The 19983-nt window shown below is 41.2% G+C and overlaps 1 protein-coding gene across 1 annotated transcript in view; it reads left to right on the top strand.

The window, feature by feature from the left end:
• LOC147031702 (pre-mRNA-processing factor 40 homolog B-like) overlaps nt 1–18637 on the top strand; it is a 141222-nt gene extending 122585 nt beyond the window's left edge. The window contains exons 25-27 of the mRNA XM_085852098.1: nt 17422–17483; nt 17610–17831; nt 18136–18637. Of these exons, the coding sequence (XP_085708224.1) occupies nt 17422–17483; nt 17610–17831; nt 18136–18228 (377 nt within the window). The 3' untranslated portion in view covers nt 18229–18637. The remainder of the gene's footprint in view (nt 1–17421; nt 17484–17609; nt 17832–18135) is intronic.
• Nucleotides 18638–19983: the final 1346 nt, after the last annotated feature.

The raw sequence follows: 19983 nt of genomic DNA, 5'->3' as shown, positions 1-19983 counted from the left end.
TATCCAGCAAAGAGTTACTGCAGAATTTTATAAACTGGTATACAAAATTTCAGATTGTGGCATCAGAATGTCTCAATCAAGAAAGCACATACTCCTAGTTTTAGGGAGCCAAATATGGCAATTTGGCACACTTGGTACAAAACAAGGTGAACTTGCAGGGGTGCGCATGAGGCTAAATTATGCTTCTTATTAGACATTAGTGATAAGGATGTTATTTATTCATCAATACATGCTAATGATTACTTTCGTAAGTGATTGCAAATTATAAATTACAACAAATTTGATTAGTTGAGTAGCAGCTTTTTTATTTACAGATATACAGAGACAATGAATATTAGTAATTTTTATACCTTAGAAAACTCTTTAATGACCTTTCATCTTTTATGACATTCATTATCATGATTATCTAGCACTCAGAGGCACAGAATTTTACATCTTAGAAAATAGGTCTTGAACATGCTTAAAGTCATGCTGCGACAGTTGGTACTGACATCCACCAGATTTTACGTCAGGGGCCTCAACCACACAAAGAATGTCGAGTAATGGCACCCAGCATTGATCTTTCTTTTTTTTTCTGGAGGCCATGATAATGTGTTACCCCTTCCTTGCTTCATGAAGTTCACAAACACATCATTTTCATCATTATTTCTTGTGACAATGTTCCCAATGTACCATTTTCTGTCATAAACACAAGCAATATATTTCCCAGCCTGGTATACATCCAGTTCAGTTAGGGTTGGGACTAATAACTGGGACAGATGAGCTTGTGTGGTTTCCGGTCCTGCGCATACTGTTGATGATACAGCATCAGAAGAAACCCTTCTCATCTCCAGACGTGTTGAGGAGATTGGCAGGAAACCATGGTGTGACCATGTACTAGCAATGGTTGTTGCTGCTCTGAAGCGCTTCTCAAGGTCATACTCCATTGCATTTTGTTGGATTTATTGTGATGTCACAAAGAAGAATTTAATCATGATGTAGGCAAATACTGTCTTCTGAACTGAAAGTAATTCCTGATCTCCATGAAATCAATTCTTGTGACTTCTTCTCCAAAGCAGCAACTTGTTTTAGCCCAACCTTCCTTGTATAATAGGTCTTGTGACACTCCTGGTCTAATTTGGTTCCAACAATGCATCTACTTGTCAAACTTGTGCCACTGGGCCCAGGTTTTTCTGCATCCATTTCCTTTGTTTCCTCCTCTCCTTTGTTCTCCAAACAGACAGACAGGTTGACTGTGCTGCTCCTAGTGTTGTGACAGACCATTACTCCATCTAGTGATGTATGTCATAATTAATGACTTCAAATAGAGAACTGTAGGACATGTTTTTTTAAATTAAAACCCAAGCATATGTTTGGATTATCATTACAAGAATTTATTTTTGAATAAAAAAATGTACTTATAATTTTTAATTTATGAGAAGAATAATCTAAGTTGTTACATAACCTCAGTTAATGTGCCCCCCTGCATATTCACCATTTTTGGTCAAAGTGGCATTTTCAACTTCCTACAGATAGAAACATATGCATTTATCAGGCATTCTGATAACAAATCCTTAAATTTCATATGCCAGTTTATAAATATCTGCAGTATCACTTGGCTAGAGTGTTCAGTTTCAGATTTATAAGCTCATGAATATGAAAAAAGTGAATAATTATAAAAAACGTGCATGTAAATAAAAATTTATTTTAATATGAAGCCGTGGGCGTTAGATAAAATTATTCAGTCAGTAGACACATCTTGTATGAGGCAATCTTTAGAAAAACAAGGACAAATGTGTCCAAGAGCTGCGTCATAAAGGTTTTGTCTTCACCAGAAGAAGAAGAAGAAGAACGCGGAGCTCTCTTCGAGCCAGCGTTCGCAACGCGACGCCGCTAATAAAATAAAAAAAATAATATAAATATATAAATAACAACTTCCGATATTTCGTCACATGTCTTGATGGAGCCAATAGCGAGACTCATGGAGGCTCCTGCTCATGACGAGAAAATTGTGTATTTACGAAATTACAACACATTAAATGGAATAATCTTTAAATAGTAACATGAACTTTTCGAAACTTAAAAGCAAATGTCCCAATATATTTAAAAGTTGATGATGCGAGGATGTGTAATGCCTCAATGCGAGGATGTGTAACAGTCTTTAGTATTTAAGGAGATCCGGATCCTTTTTATAAAAGAGCCGAGTCCAAAAGGTTTTGTCTTCACCAGAAGAAGAAGAAGAAGAAGAAGAAGAACAATGCGGAACTCTCTTAGAGCCACGTTCGCTACGCGAGACGTGGTTAAAAATTAAGATCCTAAACCCCTAGCCACATGGTCAAACCAGGGGACAAAATTGGTCCATTTTAGAGCCCTTGGAGGCAAGGACTTATGGTAAAACTTTTATAATTCATTACCTAACTGTATTATCCCAACAAAAATGTATCTATGGATAGATAATGACCCTATAATCACTGTTATGAGGAAAAAATTCTAAGTTCCATATTTTCAGGAGGGCTCATAGTTTCACCTTATTTTAGCTGTTTTGGCCCAAAAGCCATTTTTAGCTTCCTATAGAGTGAGAAATATGCATCCCAGAGGCTATCTGATACCATAATTGAAAAATTTGGATGCCATTTAGTAAATATTTGCAATATTAACTTTCTAGAGGAGTCCATTATAAAATTATAAGCCCCTCAAGTTGAAAAAAAATGCGTTTTTCACATTTGGCATTTTTAGGGCCAAATTTCAAAGGTCTCCAGAGATAGATATTTTTTAAACTATGAGGAATTGAAAGCTAATCTTTTGCATGGTGGGTAGAGCCATATAGATCTACATTTAAGATTTTTTCCAGCAAAATCTGTGGAGGTGACCTGGGGAGGTTTTTGAAATTTAGGTGAGTTAGCACGGAATGACCCCTTTATTTTTTTTTTCATCTCACCTGGAACATAGTTCTGGGGCTCTTATGGGATGGCACATCGTCCGTCCGTCCACAAATACTTGCAATAACAACTCTGAAACTACATATACGATTTTGATGAAACTTAAGCCACAACCTTCATCAACTGTGATGTACCAAAGTTTGTTCACACAATTATAAAAAAAAAAATCAGGGTCTAAGGGTGTTTACGAGGGGTTGCCCCCCAACATGGGTATTTGTTTTCTTCTCAGAAACTACACACAATTCCGATGAAACTTGACTCCCATCTTTGTCACCCATGATGTACTAAAGTTTGTTCACGGCAGTAAAAAAAATTTGGGTCGAAGGAGTTCTGTTTGTTCATGGCATTAAAATATAAATCCATAGGTATTTACTCCTCCATTACATATTTTGTGGGTCATTCATGCCTACCAGGTGACCCATGGGGTATTGCCCCTATGTTTATTTAATAAGCCAGGAGCTGTATAGGGAAAGCATTGAAGAGAGAAAAAGATTTGGAGGGAAATTGGTGAAGACAGAAAGACAGCAAGTGATTAGTTTGTTTTGTTTTTTTTTTAATGAAAATTTTGATTTTTTTTTTTTTGATACATCTATTTGTTGGGGAGAAGAGAAATAATTGAGGTCGGTCAGCAGTAAACACAACCATAGGTTGGGAAAGGAACCAACCACGTGCAACACATGATTAATGATCAACACCACATAATTGCATGAAGATTGAAGGGGACTGCAGCGCAAGGATGGACAAGGTTTTCAATGTTTAAACAAACAGCTTTGTGATGAAGAAGGGTGAAAGTATAGATTGGAAAAAGGTATACCAAGGAAAAATAAATCAGCCCTGTTTAGGCCCAGTGAGAAATGTGAACCAGCTACAAAAACAAATAAGAGGACTTTTGCTGGCATTCACCACTGTCCAAATATGTTGTTGCGGACCTGGGTTTACGGGGGCACTTCAAGGGTATCCCCGGTTCTCCCAGACTCACCGGGAATCAAGGCTGTCGCACACAAATAAGTCCGTGTCATGGTGGGTCGCTAATCTACCGCGAACGCCAACAATTTAACCACGTGACCCAGTGTCCTCCATCTGACTACCGTTTAACTGGGAACTGCAGTCACTTTATCGGAGAATCGCGCACTCAGCATTTTTCTACTCTTACCTTTATTGGATCTTTATTAAGGTGGCCGAGCTTACCGCAAGCACGACACCAGACTGATGTGAGAGCCAACTAGTTAGGGAATTATAAACTCCCAGCGAAGCTAATTGGTGGACCAATGAAGGAGAGGACGAAAACAAGCTGGGTACATTATAACAAAACAATTTATGACAGCAATGTGAGGAAAGTTATCTGGCACAGTAATTGTTTTATTCACAAAAATGTGCAGCAGGGGAAAGCAAGGAATTAATGGGTGCAGCAAAAGAAATGTAATTATTTACAAAAAGAGACACACTGCAGAGTTAACCCGATAGCCTTCTACAATCTTACTTATATTACACAGGTTACAGGTGTGCGCGCACGCCACGCACGTGCACACACACACACACACACACACACACACACACACACACACACACACACACACACACGAGGAAATTAGATTTAGCCCACAAAGAGGAGAAGAAGTTGAGGTTTAGCGACCTCGTCGTACCTGGCACGATCGACGGACCTACACAACCCACTCCCTTAGGAAGGGGGAGGAGGGAATATAACTGGGGGTGTCTGGTGTGTGAGTGGGAAGTGCAAAATGTGGTGCAGCATGATGCAATAGGAAGTTGTGTGAGGTGCGAGTCAGTAAAGCTCTTTTAGCTTGTGCGTTTGCAGTTGACGAGACAGATGGGAGAAAAAAATGCGTGAGAAGAAAGCTTAACAGGACACATGAGAAAGTCTGTCAGTGTTTTGAATATTGGCTGCAGAAAGCAGCCGAAGCAGAGCGCAGATGACCCCGGCACATTTTGGTAACAACTTGCTCTGCCTCGCTCGGTTGTGCTCAGCTTGGTGAAGCTATTCGGCTCAGAGCCTGGACAAAAGAGACTGACTGAGCCCGATCTGCTCTCTTTTATAGAGCCTGGGTGAGGGAGGAGCCAAAAAGAGGATCAACAGCCCTCGTAGGCGTTCTCGAGCTCCCTCGTTGGCGCATAGTTCTCACCCCTCGCCGTAACCATGCCCCGTCAGACTCCGGAGTCAAAAATGACCTCAGTCGCTCTCAAACTCCAACATGTAACGGAGCTCCGTAATTAACATTTGCCAAGGGTTTTCGTGAGCGCGCTCCAGCCACGAACGTGCACTGGACCCCAACTAAATGCTGTTAGTTACCGGAGTGACATTGCTCTCCAGACGTCACCGAATGCATCTCGGCGCACATTCGTGCTTTGAGCTACATGCCATAACATGCCGGCTCACAATGTGCTTCGTTCCCCTGGCATCCTCAGAGACTGTGGTGAGCGTCTCGGGAGCTGATGGCAGTTGCGGCGGTTATAGTGAGGTGAGGGAAGCACTGTGGTTTTTACGGTAAAGGTATTGAAACGTACATTGGGAGTGGTTGAGGTGATTTTAGTGAGGAGGTTGAAGTGGTTGGTAGCGTTTGTGGTGAAAAGGTCGAGCGTAGGTTGCTGTAGGGATTTTTTAGGAGGCATTTGTTGTGATCATGGTGAGCATTGCAGCGTCTTGGTGAGTATGGTGAGGTTCTGAGGAGAGGCGTCAGTTGGTTTATGGCATGCTGTTTGAACAGGAAATGGCACGCATATACAAATGAGACGATCGCTGTGCCTTTGTGACACTTCTCGAGTAACCTTATGTGGCGTGCATGCTTGCCTGGCGGGGTTTGTGTTGGAAGTAAAGTAAAATAAGTGAAAGAAACGAAAGAATATAGGGTTGAAGACCTAACTAAAAGCCCAATGCAATGCATCTTGTCTCATGTCCCCATTAGACATATGGAAAGGGTTAACAAAATGAATACTAATGAGATAACTGTCTCGGAGTCACTATATGTTGGGTGCCATTGTCTCTGAGGATTGCCAGTTTTGCAGAACCACAGCAATCTAAATACATATTTGAGGTGTACGTGTGTTCGTTCGTTCGTTCGTTCGTTCTGATATACCGGCCACACCTTTGAACCCACGGGGTTCAAACTTGCCATGAAGACTGGTCACTCCCTCAGGGTGGTTTTCCACTATAAACCTCCCCCACCCCCACCCACCATCATGTGTTTGCTTCCAGATACTGGGAACACCCTTTCACCCATCGTACTCATTCACACTTGGCATGAAGAGTGTCCATTCCCCCAGTGGAGCTCCTGCCCCAACCCCCACCCCCCATTTACCCCTTACTTTGTGTGTTCACTTCCCCAGGGTGGTTTTGCACTTCAAACCTCCCCCCAACCCCACCACAGAGCCCCATACCACCACCACCACCAGTCTCCCCCCCAACACCATGTGTGTTTGCTTACATATACCAGGTACACCCTTTCATTCATGGGGCTCACTCACACTTGGCATGAAGAGTGTCCACTCTCCCCAGGATGGCTTTGCATGATTACCTACTTCTCCAACAGCACCTAACCCACCCCACCTCCTCTCCATGCACATAAATATATATAGACTATGTATAGACTAACAGAAAAATTTGATGTTTTCACATGATTTAGCCTTGAATAACCCTGCATTTATTTCCTGGATATACTGAACAATGCATGTGCAAATGCCGATACTCGAAGGAAGTTAACACAGCTTAGCGGAGGAACATGACTAATATAGGTCGTAGCACCTCATCTGCCACATGCATAAAGTGGACTCGATTACAGGAGACCCTGGAAAATACTGCCAATCAACTTTCATGTACACTTGAGCAAATAGCAAGGATGCAGGCTGCAAAACAGCAGAGGATATTTCTGCCAGGAGAGAATACATGAGTAAGACCAGGACAAAGAAGCAAGAAACTCAGTGAAACCTAAAAGGCAGCCCTAACCTATAACAGTAGCAGCCCACCAGTCTCAAGTTTTGTGGATGAGATGGACAAGGAATGTGCTTGCTGTTCAGCCTTAAAGTGGATGCGTAAAATACCTGGTCTCTGTTGCTCAAATGGCAAAGTCCAAGTCCTACTTCTTCAAGCACCTCCACAACCTCTCTCCACCAGCTGCTTCTTTGTCAAACAACAGATTCAAAACACTTTCTCACCAACATGTGAGGATATATCTCTGAATTTCAAATGGCATTGTTTATATGCAAAGAGATTAACTTTCAACATGGCTAGAATCCAACGTTCACCATCCAGGGTCAAGTTCATCACCAGATCGGAAGTTTATGTCCAATCCCCAACGAAGATGCGAGCTTTACGGAACTTTACTTCTTGGGTGACGAGGAGGTGCAAACCCAGTGCAGAATGTTTCCGGGTCTGAAGCAGCACGTCATCCATGACCTACAGGAGATGCTGCACAACTGCAATTTCTTTGTAAACAGCCTCAAGATGGCCATAGACTTCACGACTGACTCAAGCAACAGAGACTACAAGATTGTCATCAATGCTGATCGACGGCCCAGTACTGAACATGAGAGGTGCTTCAATACTCCTAAATGCAATGAGGTTGCCTTTCTGATGAGAGATATGGAGCACGGCAAGCGTGACATTGTTTTACATCACAGAGAAAGCTTCCTCGACGAGTATGCGAGACCCACAGGCCCTCTGATCCTCTCCAATACCCACTCCTGTTTCCAAATGGAGAGGATGGCTACACCCTCCAGAGTGTGGAAGAAAATTCCTTCAGGTTCAGAGTTTGAAACATTTATTCATGCGCATGGGAGGAAAATATGGAATACAAGTACAGAATGCAGTTGATGAATCCCTCGAACTAAATGCCCGGCAGCATGTCCCTTATATACTCTCAAGCAAGTAATAGTTTGATGGAATGGTTGATTAAAACATGATAAGAAACTACCCATGATCTATCCTTAGGAAGGGGGAGGGATGAATTCACAACTTTTCATCCAACAGGAAAACAGTTAAAACATCTTTCTCATTCCAAGGGGAGAAGTCTTAATCAATGAAGATATGCACATGGCTGCTGCTTTGCAGATAAGTCAGGGAACGAATTCTCCTCTGCTTTCCCAAGCTTGGTTATTGTGACAGAAAACAAGTACCTATAAGAGCTAACGTATAACGTTAAGTATGAAGCAAACCAGAATATGAAAAAGCCATTCAATACCATCACATAAAGCTATTCAATGTTTGGCAAACCAAGACATAAAGTTATTCAATCATGTAGATATATGTGAAACTCATTCTTACGTATCCAGGTGACTGAATAGTTCTAAGTCGATTTGATGAATACATATTAAAACACAATTTAGCAAACTAAAATGAATATGCGATCACTTTCACATTACAATTCCATGGAAGAGCAAACAATGTTTCAATGAGTTTATACACATGAATATGTGACTAATTCTCCCGACATGTTCTCACATTCCAACCAGCTGTTTCAATGAGCAATTCAACTTGTACTGATTTTAATTCAAACAGAGTAAAACATTTCAATGTCAAATAATCCAGCTGGAGCATTAGAGAATACAAGGCTTTGTATTATTTTGCAAAAGTGAAGTTTCAGAGGGAGTAGGTTTTAGCAAGTGAGCAGGCAAGATAAAGATCATGCCATAGGCTGTGCACGTGCACGATAAGACATGGTTCAGGCCTCTGATTTCATGGCTCGTACAAAGCATTCCTTCAAACACACATATAAAAGCAAATGCAGATGCAACAAATTATTACTAAAGTGTGCGTTTTTTTTTTTTCCCCGGAATTCTTCCGATTTCAACATGTTTCACAGGCTTGGTCAATTTAATTAATCTCCAGCATTATGTGGGCTTCATTTATTTAAACTGCTTACAATTATTCAATGTTTTTCTTTACTGAAAGGTCCAAACATGTATTAAAAAGAAAATCACTTCTACAAGAGTCAATCAGCTGTTGCTCAGTTCAAGGTGTCCACCATGAAGTTCTATTCTTTTCGGCTCATGTTTCGACGTAATGGTGACTTCAACATTTTGCTGCCCTGCAAACGTCTATTCTGGCAGTTTTGTGTTGATATATATATGCAAAAGTTGAGGCTGAATGGTTGTGGAGATCTAAATTGGCATCAAGTGTGTCCAGTACTCCATGATGGTTTTGCACTTTGACATTCCCCCACGCCAACATCCCAAGCCTCCCACAACCCACCAATTTCCATCCTCACCCCCAAATTCAGGTTCACCTGGGTGACAAGGTATCGCCCACTCCACTTTCTATCCCAACGTCCCCTCCCCTCCCCTCAACCACCCCCTCCACATTCCCCCTGATCCTGCCCACTCTCCCCCCCCCCCCCCGCATACTCGGATTTCCCTGAGTGAGAACAGGTATTTCAGCAAGTATAATATAAAACAATTGGTGAGTTTAAGCAAAATGTTTGCAAGTTTGGAATATTTTTGGTCAAGGGTAAAAATAATTATAATAGCTGTCATCCTACTATTAATTTGCAATTGGTCACTGGCTTTAATATGAGTACAATTTTTATTACAGACCCTAAACATCAAAAAGCTACACATATCAAACAAACAGTTTCAAATGGAGCACCTCTGCGCCATTACAGCATTTAAATTTCATTGAATGTGGCAATAAATGTGAATCGTTACTCCCAGCTCGCTGGCTCGATGACAAAAGATACCATTTGCATTTTTGCCGCCTTCATCCCTACCACATTTAGAATCACATGCAGGTATGGCAACTTGTTAGTTTTGTTAAATTCAGCAAGATATTTTTGTCTGTTATTAGAATGAATGTCATCAAGATTCAAATACACTTCCAGGTGTTCAAACCCTGTATCATTCTGATGTCAACCAAGACAAGATAGACAAATGTGCCCTCTCAAAATCAATCCAATGCTGAAGTACTCATGTCCAGAGGCTTTGGGGGGGGGGGGGCTGTGCTGTAAGTTTATTTGCTTCTGATTTTAGAAATGAATTCCTCATTACTAAATAGAATGCACTTGTTACTAAAAGTGTGCTCCTCTATAATCTATATAAAATAAAGGACATCAGACATTCCATGGGTGATGCTTCTGGCGCCATTCTGGGGATTACTGCTGCTGCTGCTTCTGCTACTGCTGTTTTTGTTGTTCTCTGATCCTCCTATCCTTAGAGATGATTTTGAGGCAAAACAATATAAAGAGAGACACACAATTAATGAGTTTTTTTTTTTAATGGAAAAGTTTCGTCAAATTAAGCATCCAGATATGGCTCAGAAGCTCCAGAACAAGGCCATGAGTAGTCCTACTAATGACTAACAGATACTTATCTTGGCTTAATATGTGCTAGTCTAAGCCATATCTGCAAAAACATTATTAACCAGAACGGCACTTGGTAGAGCGCATACCTCTTCCAGGCTGAACAGTTTACGTTTTGTATTCCACTGATAGGCTGGATCTGGATTCGGATCTTCACCAAAAACGAATCAATTTTTCCTCGTCACACACCCAACCTGTCCAAGTTTCATCCGAATCTGTCCATACCTTTTTGAGATATCATGCTATATATCATTTTTGGCCCCATCACTCAATGGTGAAGAATCACTAAAAATATATTCTAGGATCCTGATCCGGATCTTCACCAAAAACGAATCAATGTTTCCTTGTCACACACTCGACCTGTCCACCAAATTGTGTTCGAATCCATCCACAACTTTTTGAGATGGCTTGTTCACAGACAGACAGTGGTGAAAACAACTTCCGCCCACCTTCGGTAGTGGAGGTAAAAATCTTGTATCAATGCTTGTATTTGATTAAAAAGGATTACATCATGCAGAAAAGAAGGAGAGGAGGGAGAAAAAGCCACAACAAATTTCTGACCGATGTATTGTCAAACAGTAACATTATCTCTTCAGTGATGCTGATTTACTGCCCGAATAGAAAGCCGGAGATAGATGTCTTATAATAAATCGATAATTGTGAAACTTTAATTCATTTAATCTTGCTTGGATTATAAGCTCACCCATAATTGATAAATTAAGAAATAAAATATTTGTGCCAAGAGTAGGCTATATTTTTTTTCAGTTTGGTGAATGTATTGGCCGCACTAAAAAAAATTCCAGAGGAAGCCGTTATACAGACTTATTTACAGCAGTTAGCTTTTACCGACAGCCGAGGATATGGTACCATTCAACGATTAAAAACGACGGTTACAACTGGTGAAGACCAAATATTTTGACTGGTAAAACATGGCTTTGTAGGAGCAAATTATCTCCTCAGTGGTGCTGATTTACTGTTTAGTGAAGCAGGTGTTTTTTTCTATTCATTGTCGAGGCTCGTATGAGAGCTAGCAGACAACATACAAGGGGAGCAGGAGATGAGGGGCAGAAGAGGGATGGAAAAAAACAGTGTGGAACAGAGACATGAGGACATCTGTGGAAGGGAGAGGGATGGGGTGGGGAACACATGGGAAACAAGATGGACACAACAGGGACTTTCAGGTCCTTACACGATGGGGACTTAGAGGAAGGAAACCAGGGAATTTGAAGGGGGTGGATTAGTGGGGGTAGAAAAGAACTTTGTTTTGGATGGGGGAACATAAGAGGTGGTGGTGAACCGCTGTTTTGAAGGCCTGGAGGGAAGAATGGGATTGAAGAGAGTGTGGGAGTTTATTCCAAAGGTAGGGAAAAAAAGAGGAGTGAAGGTGAGCAGTGATTCGTGATTTTGGTAGTTTTACCGCAAGGGGATTGCTGACGGCCCTTGAGCGCCCTGTGGAATAATATCGCAGACAGAGCGGGGGGAGGCAAGAGAGGAGACTGTAGAAGACAGAAAGATCACCAACCTGCCTGCGGTGAGAGACCCAAAGACTCAGCCTCATCGTGGGATATACCAATGATCCTAAATGCCTTGGTTTGTACAGCATGAGGCTGAGAAAGGTGAGAGGTGGGAGCACCAACCCAGAGGGGAGAGCAATACTCCATCATGCTGTGGACGAAAGCTTTGTATGTGGTCAGGATCTCAGGTTTATCAAGGAAGGACTTTGCACAACAGAGGATGCCCAGTCGGCGACTGACTTTGGAGGCCAGCTTGGAAATGTGGCTTTCCCAGGAAAAGATCATGGCAGACAGTGAGACCCAGAAGCTTGAATGAAAGGACTTCTTCAAGAAGATTGTTGAGAAAGTAGTTGGGGGCAGGGGTTCCAGACGGTCCTTTTGGAGAGACATCGTGAAAGTGTGTGATTTGTCAGGATTGTTAGGGTTAGACATGTTCCACGTGTTGGATCAGCTTGTGATTTTATCCAGATCTGCAGCGATTGAAGAGGCTGCTGCTTACCGATCTGAGGGATGACAGATGCTATGGCAGAGGGTGGAGGCATCAGCAGAGATAAAGAGGATTTTCCAGAGAGTCAGAGAGATCATTGATGAAAACCAGAAAAAAGAACAGGGCCCAGAACACTGGTCTGCAGCCAAACATCATGGAACTGGAAACACAAACTTTTTCATCTCTTGTCTTTATCATTCCAATGAATCCTGATTCATGTGGCTCCTTTTGCTACTTACACACTTTTCCCCCTCTTTTTCATCCGCTGTCTTCACACTTTTGCCCATGATCTGTTGCTGTCGTCACTGACAACAAGTTTGGCTTTGGTTTATTCATGTAATGCTGTACATGTTAGTCCTGCTGACCCAACAATAAAGTGCCTCACACTTTCCTGAAAGGTAATTAGCCCCTGTGTGCAAAGATAAAAGCGTGCTTAAGCAATTGGTTCACTTTATCTTTATGTCTGTCTGCAGACGTTAGTTTATGATTGAGGAACTACTTAATTTCATTTGAATGTTATATTTTGAATACTGTCGAACATGAATCGGATCACAAACCTGCAGTTCAGCAGTACTTTGGCTCTGAATTTGGAAAATTGTACGGAATCTCATCCCGAGCGCATGTGGACAAAAAGGAGTGAGATAATTGTTTTCGGCTGTCTACCCGTCGGGCAGTCAAACAAAATTGAAAATAATTCCAAACAGGAAACATTGTTTTTCGGAATGTCGTGAACGACATAAATAACAGGCACGAATAATTAATGTAACGTGTTAAATAAAGTGATGTAAAAGACGCCATCAATGGCGGTAAACTTCCGAAAAAGCGTTTCTTTTTTTTTCCCCTACAGCCTTTAAAATCTTAATTTTATTACCTCCGCCACCGAAGGTGAAGGAGGTGATGTTTTCATTTCTCTCGCTCTCGCTCTCCCTCTCTGTGTGCAGGATATCTCAAAAAGTTGTGGACAGATTTGGTGGGCAGGTTGGGTGTGTGACAAGGACGAACTGATTAGATTTTGGAGAAGATCTGGATCTGACTACTGGAATAGTTTGAGATTCTTCACCATTGAGAGATGGGGCCAAAAATGATATATAGCACGATGTCTCAAAAAGTTGTGTACGGATTCATACTAAACTTGGTGAACACGTTGGGTGTGTGACCACGGCGGATTGATTCGATTTTGGTGAAAATCCGGATCTGAATATGAGGATTATTTAATTTTTAAAGTGATTCTTCACCATTGAAAGGGCCAAAAGCGATATAGTACTGTATAGCATGATATTTCAAACGTGTATTGGGCCCTTTATGTTCTCGTGCATCATGCATTACGTGGCGGAGGTATGCACTATGCACTCTACCCGGTGCCCTTCTAGTTTCAATTGAATTATGTGCCATACTTTAACACCTGACAAGCACAAATCACCTTTTTGGCATTTTCAAAAACCTCCAGTTTAGCAGTACTTGGACAAAATATTACGCCATTTTATACCATATCAACCAATCAAATTCCCCACTCACGCACTCAAGGTTGTTGAATATCGAGATTCAGACAAAATGGTGATTTGTAGGAAATGCAGATGGTGCTTGGAAATACAAAGCAAGAGCTTAAATACCCATCCCATGTCCTTTTTCTCAAGACTGGGTAGGGTAAGATGCTCTACAAACACTCTCGTTTAATTATGTATTTCCCCTGCATTTTATAATTTCCACTTTTATTTGCTCACAGCATTCTTTGCTCATGGTTATTTTTCGATCTCTCTTAATCCCTGTTGATGAATCATTATTGCATGTGAATTATTAGTTCTCCACCGCTTAATGATATGCAGGGGCTGTAAACTACATTTATATCCTTGCTTGTATTCTTTCTGGTTTTTTTTCTGTTCCATCTCATTTCTTCACTAGTTTTCCTATTTCTGCTTCTACTTTTGTTTCTGCCCTTTATTCTCTCTATTCCTGTCATTGAATGTTTTTTTGTTGTTTTGTCACCCTTGCATTCACAGTCCTTCAGTTTACAAAGAGCATTTTACAAGCTTCATCAAAATAGTTTTGGCCTGCTGATGAAGCCATGAAAGCTGCCAGGATGTGTAACATCAACTTGTCAAACTCAGTATGACAAATGCACACTAATGACTTGTGGCGGTATGTTCATTTACAGCCGCCTGGATGGTACAGCTCATCCACATACTACATCTGCTTTTTGTTTTGGTCATCCCGGTCAGTGTAAATGTCATTAACTTTCCAACAATTACCGGTCTGTCTGATATTTTACTCTACTTTTCATCTCCACAATATTGTCCTAATTTTATTTTGCTGAAATTGGACTTTAGACTCTCTTTCTTAATAATGTGCATGGATTACTGCAATTCACTGGTTGTGGGTTTAGCTGCATCCTTTCGTAGCCCCCCTTTTTTATTTTACATAACTTGTCGAACCTCGTGTGAGAGCTAACACACAACGCACAGCAAGGGGGGCATGAGACAAGAGGGGTGGGTGTTGGAAGGATAAAACAGTGGGGAACAGAGTCATTAGGAGATCTGTGGAAGGGAGAGTGATGGGGCGGGGAACACGGAGTATACAAGATTGACATTACAGGGACTTTCAGGAAGGAAAGCAGGGAATTTGAAGGAAGTGGGTTTGGGGTGGATTAACAGGGGTAGAAAAGATCAAGGATTTGGAAGGGGATGATGAGAGGTGGTGGTGAACAGCTGTTTTGAAGGCCTGGAGGGAAGAATGGGATTGAACAGAGTGAGAGAGTTTATTCCAAAGGTGGGAAAAAAGACGAATGAAAGAGTGAAGGTGAGCAGTGATTCGTGATTTTGGTAGTTTTACCAGAAGGGGGTTGTTGGCGAACCTTGAGTGCCCTGCAGAAATATGGTGAGGACAAATCGCAGACAGAGCAGGGGGGCGAGACCGGAGAGGAGACGGTAGAAGACAGAAAGACCACCGACCTGCCTGCATTGAGAGAGTGAGAGGCCCAAAGACTCAGCCTCATCGCGGGAGATGCCAATGATCCGAAATGCCTTAGTTTCCACAGCGTGAAGCCGAGAATGGTGGGAGGCAGAATCACAATCCCAGAGGGGAGAGCAGTACTCCATCAGGCTGCGGACGAAAGCTTTGTATGTGGTCAGGAGCTCAGGTGGGCCGAGGAAGGACTTTGCACGACGGAGGGATTCCCAGTAGGCGACTGGCTTTGGAGGCGAGGTTTGAAATGTGGCTCTCCCAGGAAAGATCATGGGAGATAGTGACACCCAGAAGCTTGAAAGAAAGGACTTCTTCCAGAGGATTCTTGAGAAAGTGGATGGGGGGGGGGTTCCAAACGGTCCCTTGCAAGTTGTCAGGGTATAGCAGACAGACGAGTATTTTGAGCACACAAATTTGATTGCATCATCATTATTATTATTATCATCAACCCAATTTACTAGAACAGTACACTGAGAGCCAGTGCAATGTTTTTCCATAACTGATCATTTATATAGCCATAAACCTTATAATTATGACCTTCTCACACTTTGCCCCATGCATAAACACTACAATCTGGCAACAATTGTTGGTTACTTAGTCTGCGATGCCAAAAAAGGATTTGGCAATTGAGCATTATTTTAGTGGTGGTAGTGTTCAAGAAAACTTGTTTTGGTGATCACATCGGTTTCACATCTTCGGAACTTGATGCATTTGTAGATCCGCATAGCCCCAGCACTTTACTCCACAGAAAAGTTGAGACATGCAGAGATTTACCAACAACTTTAGTCTTAACCGTGCTGTAAAACCAGTTCATGCATCAGCTCGGCGTATTACGTAGATAAGTGAGTTCTTATTTGTTTCAGCAGTGATATCGGACTCCTAGAAGACAGAAATTGCACACAGGTCAATGCACTATAAATTGCAAGATCTGAAGAGGATAGACAAATCGACACTGTATTGGATTTTAATCTGGGATACAAAAATCATGGGCCAAGGGATCAGATGGGAATCTATACTACAAGGTGTGCGTGTGTGTGTGCATGTGCGTGTGTGTGTGCATGTGCGTGTGCGCGCGCGCGTGCGTGTGCGCGCGTCCATTTTATCTCAGAGATGTCTGAACGGATCTTTGTCAGACTTTCAGAGGTTCGTCAGCTGTTGGATGTGATGTTTTCACCTCTCTTGGTTTGCTTAAATTGAACCATATATATGTATGTATATATATATATATATATATATATATATATATATATATATATATATATATATATATATATATATATATATATATATATATATATATATATGTGCTCGCTTTTCCACCAGCCCAGAGAGAGATTGAGTTCAGGTATTGAAGCCACAACGGATCGCTTCAAGGCCCTGAAACATAAGAATAAAGAATAATTCCATAAGAATAAATAAAGGAAAAACAGAAAATTAATCCGACCAAGAGTCAAACTTCCAGTTGATTTATGTTTATTTGTTTTCCTCTGCTCAGCAATGAAAATGAAATTTCATACACCAAAATATTTCCATTGGATGAGGCTTCAGTAAGAATTATGAAGGGGTGGGGAAAACCTCACACTCTCCCTGTCGATATTTTCTTATTCTTGCGTATCACACATAACATTATCAGAGTTTATCATTGCACATTTCTTGCAATTACCATGAGAAAAATTCCTTTTTGCTCGAGTTATTATTTTTTCTTCAAACTGAAGCACTTAAGGGCCATGTAATTTCTCAGTTCACTTTCAAATTCTGACTATGACAAATCACCTCGTTTCATTACTCAAGAAGCCAGTTTGGCAGTGCAGTCTTCTTGGGACGTGACTTTGTTTTAGTGTGAGACAGTTGACACGTGGCGGTGTTGTGGGTGGTTATGATTATGATTATAAAAGCACAATGTACATTGATTGACATAAATCAAAATTAGGGTGATAGACTGGAATCAATCATTTCCATTCTCCTCCATCTCTCAAATAACCATGCAAAGCCATTCTTTCCTCTTGTCCTCAAAGGAGGCAGATTGGATTATGTCTACCACTTTACATTTTTGTGATTCATTCCACACTCAACCTTTTCTTTTCTTTACTCAATCTCTGCCAGTGTGTACAAACAAAATCGTTTATTTATTTACTGTAAATTCATAACCTTTTTATTTGATTGTTTTCGAAAATATGCTGTGGAGTATGTTTGGATTTTGTACAAGTTTAACTGTGTACTTGTTTTTATTTGTCTTGCAGACCATAGTTCCAAAAAAGCAAGGAAACACAAGAAGAAGAGCAAAAAGAGGAGACACAGATCTGTAAGTAAACATTCCACCTAATTACGTCTTATTAGCTCAAAATTGTATGTCATGATGTGTTTTCAAAGTCTGGGTCGGCAGGTGGTTCAGAAACGTGCCCCTCCCCCTCCCCCACCACTTTTCTAGAACTCAGCAGAATCCGATGATGTGAAGGAGAAAGAACGACGAGAGAAGGAGCGTGAACGGGAGAGGGAAAAAGAGAAAGAGAAGGAGAAGGAGAAGGAGCGTGAGCACCGGGAGAGGGAGAGAGAGAAGGAAAAGGAAAAGGAGAAAGAAAAACGCCGAGAGAAGGACCGCTCGCATTCACGCACGAAATCTCCCAAACGTTCAGCCGTCAAGAAAGAGAAGGTTGGCTTTGGGGTTTTCTAACTGCCAAAGAGGCCTGTCTAGAGCCCATACGGTGTTTGCTTGGGTGGTTGTGGACTCAGCTGACCACATAAGTGGTGTCCCCTCCCCCAATGTCTCTTGCAACGAGAGGTGTGAGCCTTTGTTTATTGGCTTGAGGAGCATTGATGTCCTCCTTGTCTGCCTGCGCCCCCTCCCTCTCCCTTTCACTATTATAGCAGCACTTGGGCTGCATATCCTCACAGCTCTTGGAGCTGCTGCAGTCGGCTTGTTTTTTTTTTTTTTTTTTGTTCTGGCATTTTTGCAGACGTGTTGGGACACATCGGAGAGCGAGCTGAGTGAGGGTGAGCTGGAGAAGAAGAGGCGATCCCTGCTACAACAGCTTGCAGATGACCACTAGATTCATGAGAGCACTAAAAGGGAATTCTCGGGACCTGGAGGTTGTGTCTGTTTCATCTTCCTCTTTCTTTTCTTTTCTTTTTTTTCTTTTTTTTATACCATCTGATGTTGAGTTGTGCTCTAGATTATGCGATTACCCTTTTTCTTGAATGTATTTCAATTATTGAGGGGCATCCTTTGTTGAAAAAAAAAAAAGAAAAGAAAAAAGAAGCCCATTCTTTTCATCCATTTGGCATCGTGAATTTTAGTTGTAAGGCTCTGTTTGGTTTGTTTGTTTTTTGGGAGGGACAAGTTGATGGGTTAAACTCTGCATTTGCTGTATTGGGCAAGAAAAACAGTCATCAAAGAAGGAATGTTGTAATTGTTTTTATTAACTAATGGACAAATAAACACGTTTTTATGCAAATTTATTTTTCCTTCTAATGTTGTTGACTGTAGGTGTACATAAATGAGCATTTCGTCATTCCTTATTCTTTTTTCACCCCCCCACCACCCCCCTTATCATCACAATTAACCGTTGGTAGTTTGGCAGGGTTTGAACCAATGTAAACGGTTTTATTATTTTTTTATTACTTTCCCTCGCAAAACCTCTTAAAATGATTATTAATTGAGAGGCCGGTTTATAACACTTCTTTTTCGGTGGGTGGGTGGGGGAGGGTGGGTTCGTACATAATACGAGGCTTGTCATTCCAAAACATGCTGGTACTCTGAACATTTACATTCACAAACAGCTTAAAGCCTTGCTCAAAGAAACGTTTCATCAATGCTGCTACCTCATCATTTTGTTGTTAAAAGCCAGGAAGTATTAGCTCACAATATGAAAGAAAATTCTCAGGCAGATTCAATTATTTTATTTATTTATTTTTTGTATAATGGTGAGTTTATTTTTCTTGCAATTAAGGTGTAAGATCTGTAATAGATTTGTGCATTGTACTTTTACTGATTTATTTATTTGTTTATTTATTTTCTGCAGTGATCTATTTCTCCTGGAGAAACTTGCACAGATATTCCATGCAGGACAAGAACTTATAAAGACATCATTATACTTCTACTGAAAATAGATTAATCAACCAGGAATTTGAACTGGGGATCACAGCATCATGAGGAATGGGTTCAGTTTGGAATTTTAAACAGACCAACTTTTGACGTTTGGCTGAGTAATTTGAATAGACCGTATTACTCATTCAAAAAGTAATTTGTTGATTTCTACAGGCTTTCATATGGCACCTCCAGTGTATGAAAGTGGGTTGCCTTGATAAATACATCGATGAGGCTCTGTCTCACTCTTTCATGGCTGAAACCACCGATGAAAAAAAGTTCACCCAGCTAGGCCGGGACTAACACCCACATCCTCCCTACCCCCACCCCCGATAGTCCCTACTCGTTAGTTATAACATTTCAACATTTTCAATGCACATGTGCCAGAATCCATAGGTAGTTTTTTTTATGCCTCCGCACCAAGGGTGCTGGAGGCATTATGTTTCCGGGTTGTCCGCCCGTCCGTCCGGATTTTTGTTTACGCGATAACTCAAGAAGCAAATTGTAGAATTTCATCAAACTTGATAAAAAGGTAAAGTAAGACGGGGCAATTAAGTGATTAGATTTTGGGCCAGATGTGATAAAGGTCAAAGGTCAAGGTCAAACTCTGAAATTTTACTGTTTATGCCCTAACTCAATAAATATTGGACAGAATTTCATCAAACTTGGTACAAAGGTAAAGTTAGGGCAATTAACTGATTAGATTTTGGGCCAGATA

Source organism: Eptatretus burgeri, chromosome 2, assembly GCF_056783735.1.
Source record: "Eptatretus burgeri isolate ZD-2024b chromosome 2, Ebu_testis_v1, whole genome shotgun sequence".
Classification (NCBI taxonomy): Eukaryota; Metazoa; Chordata; class Myxini; order Myxiniformes; family Myxinidae; genus Eptatretus; species Eptatretus burgeri.
Note: the sequence above shows the minus strand (reverse complement) of the source record. Positions and strands in the feature narration are given on the sequence as shown.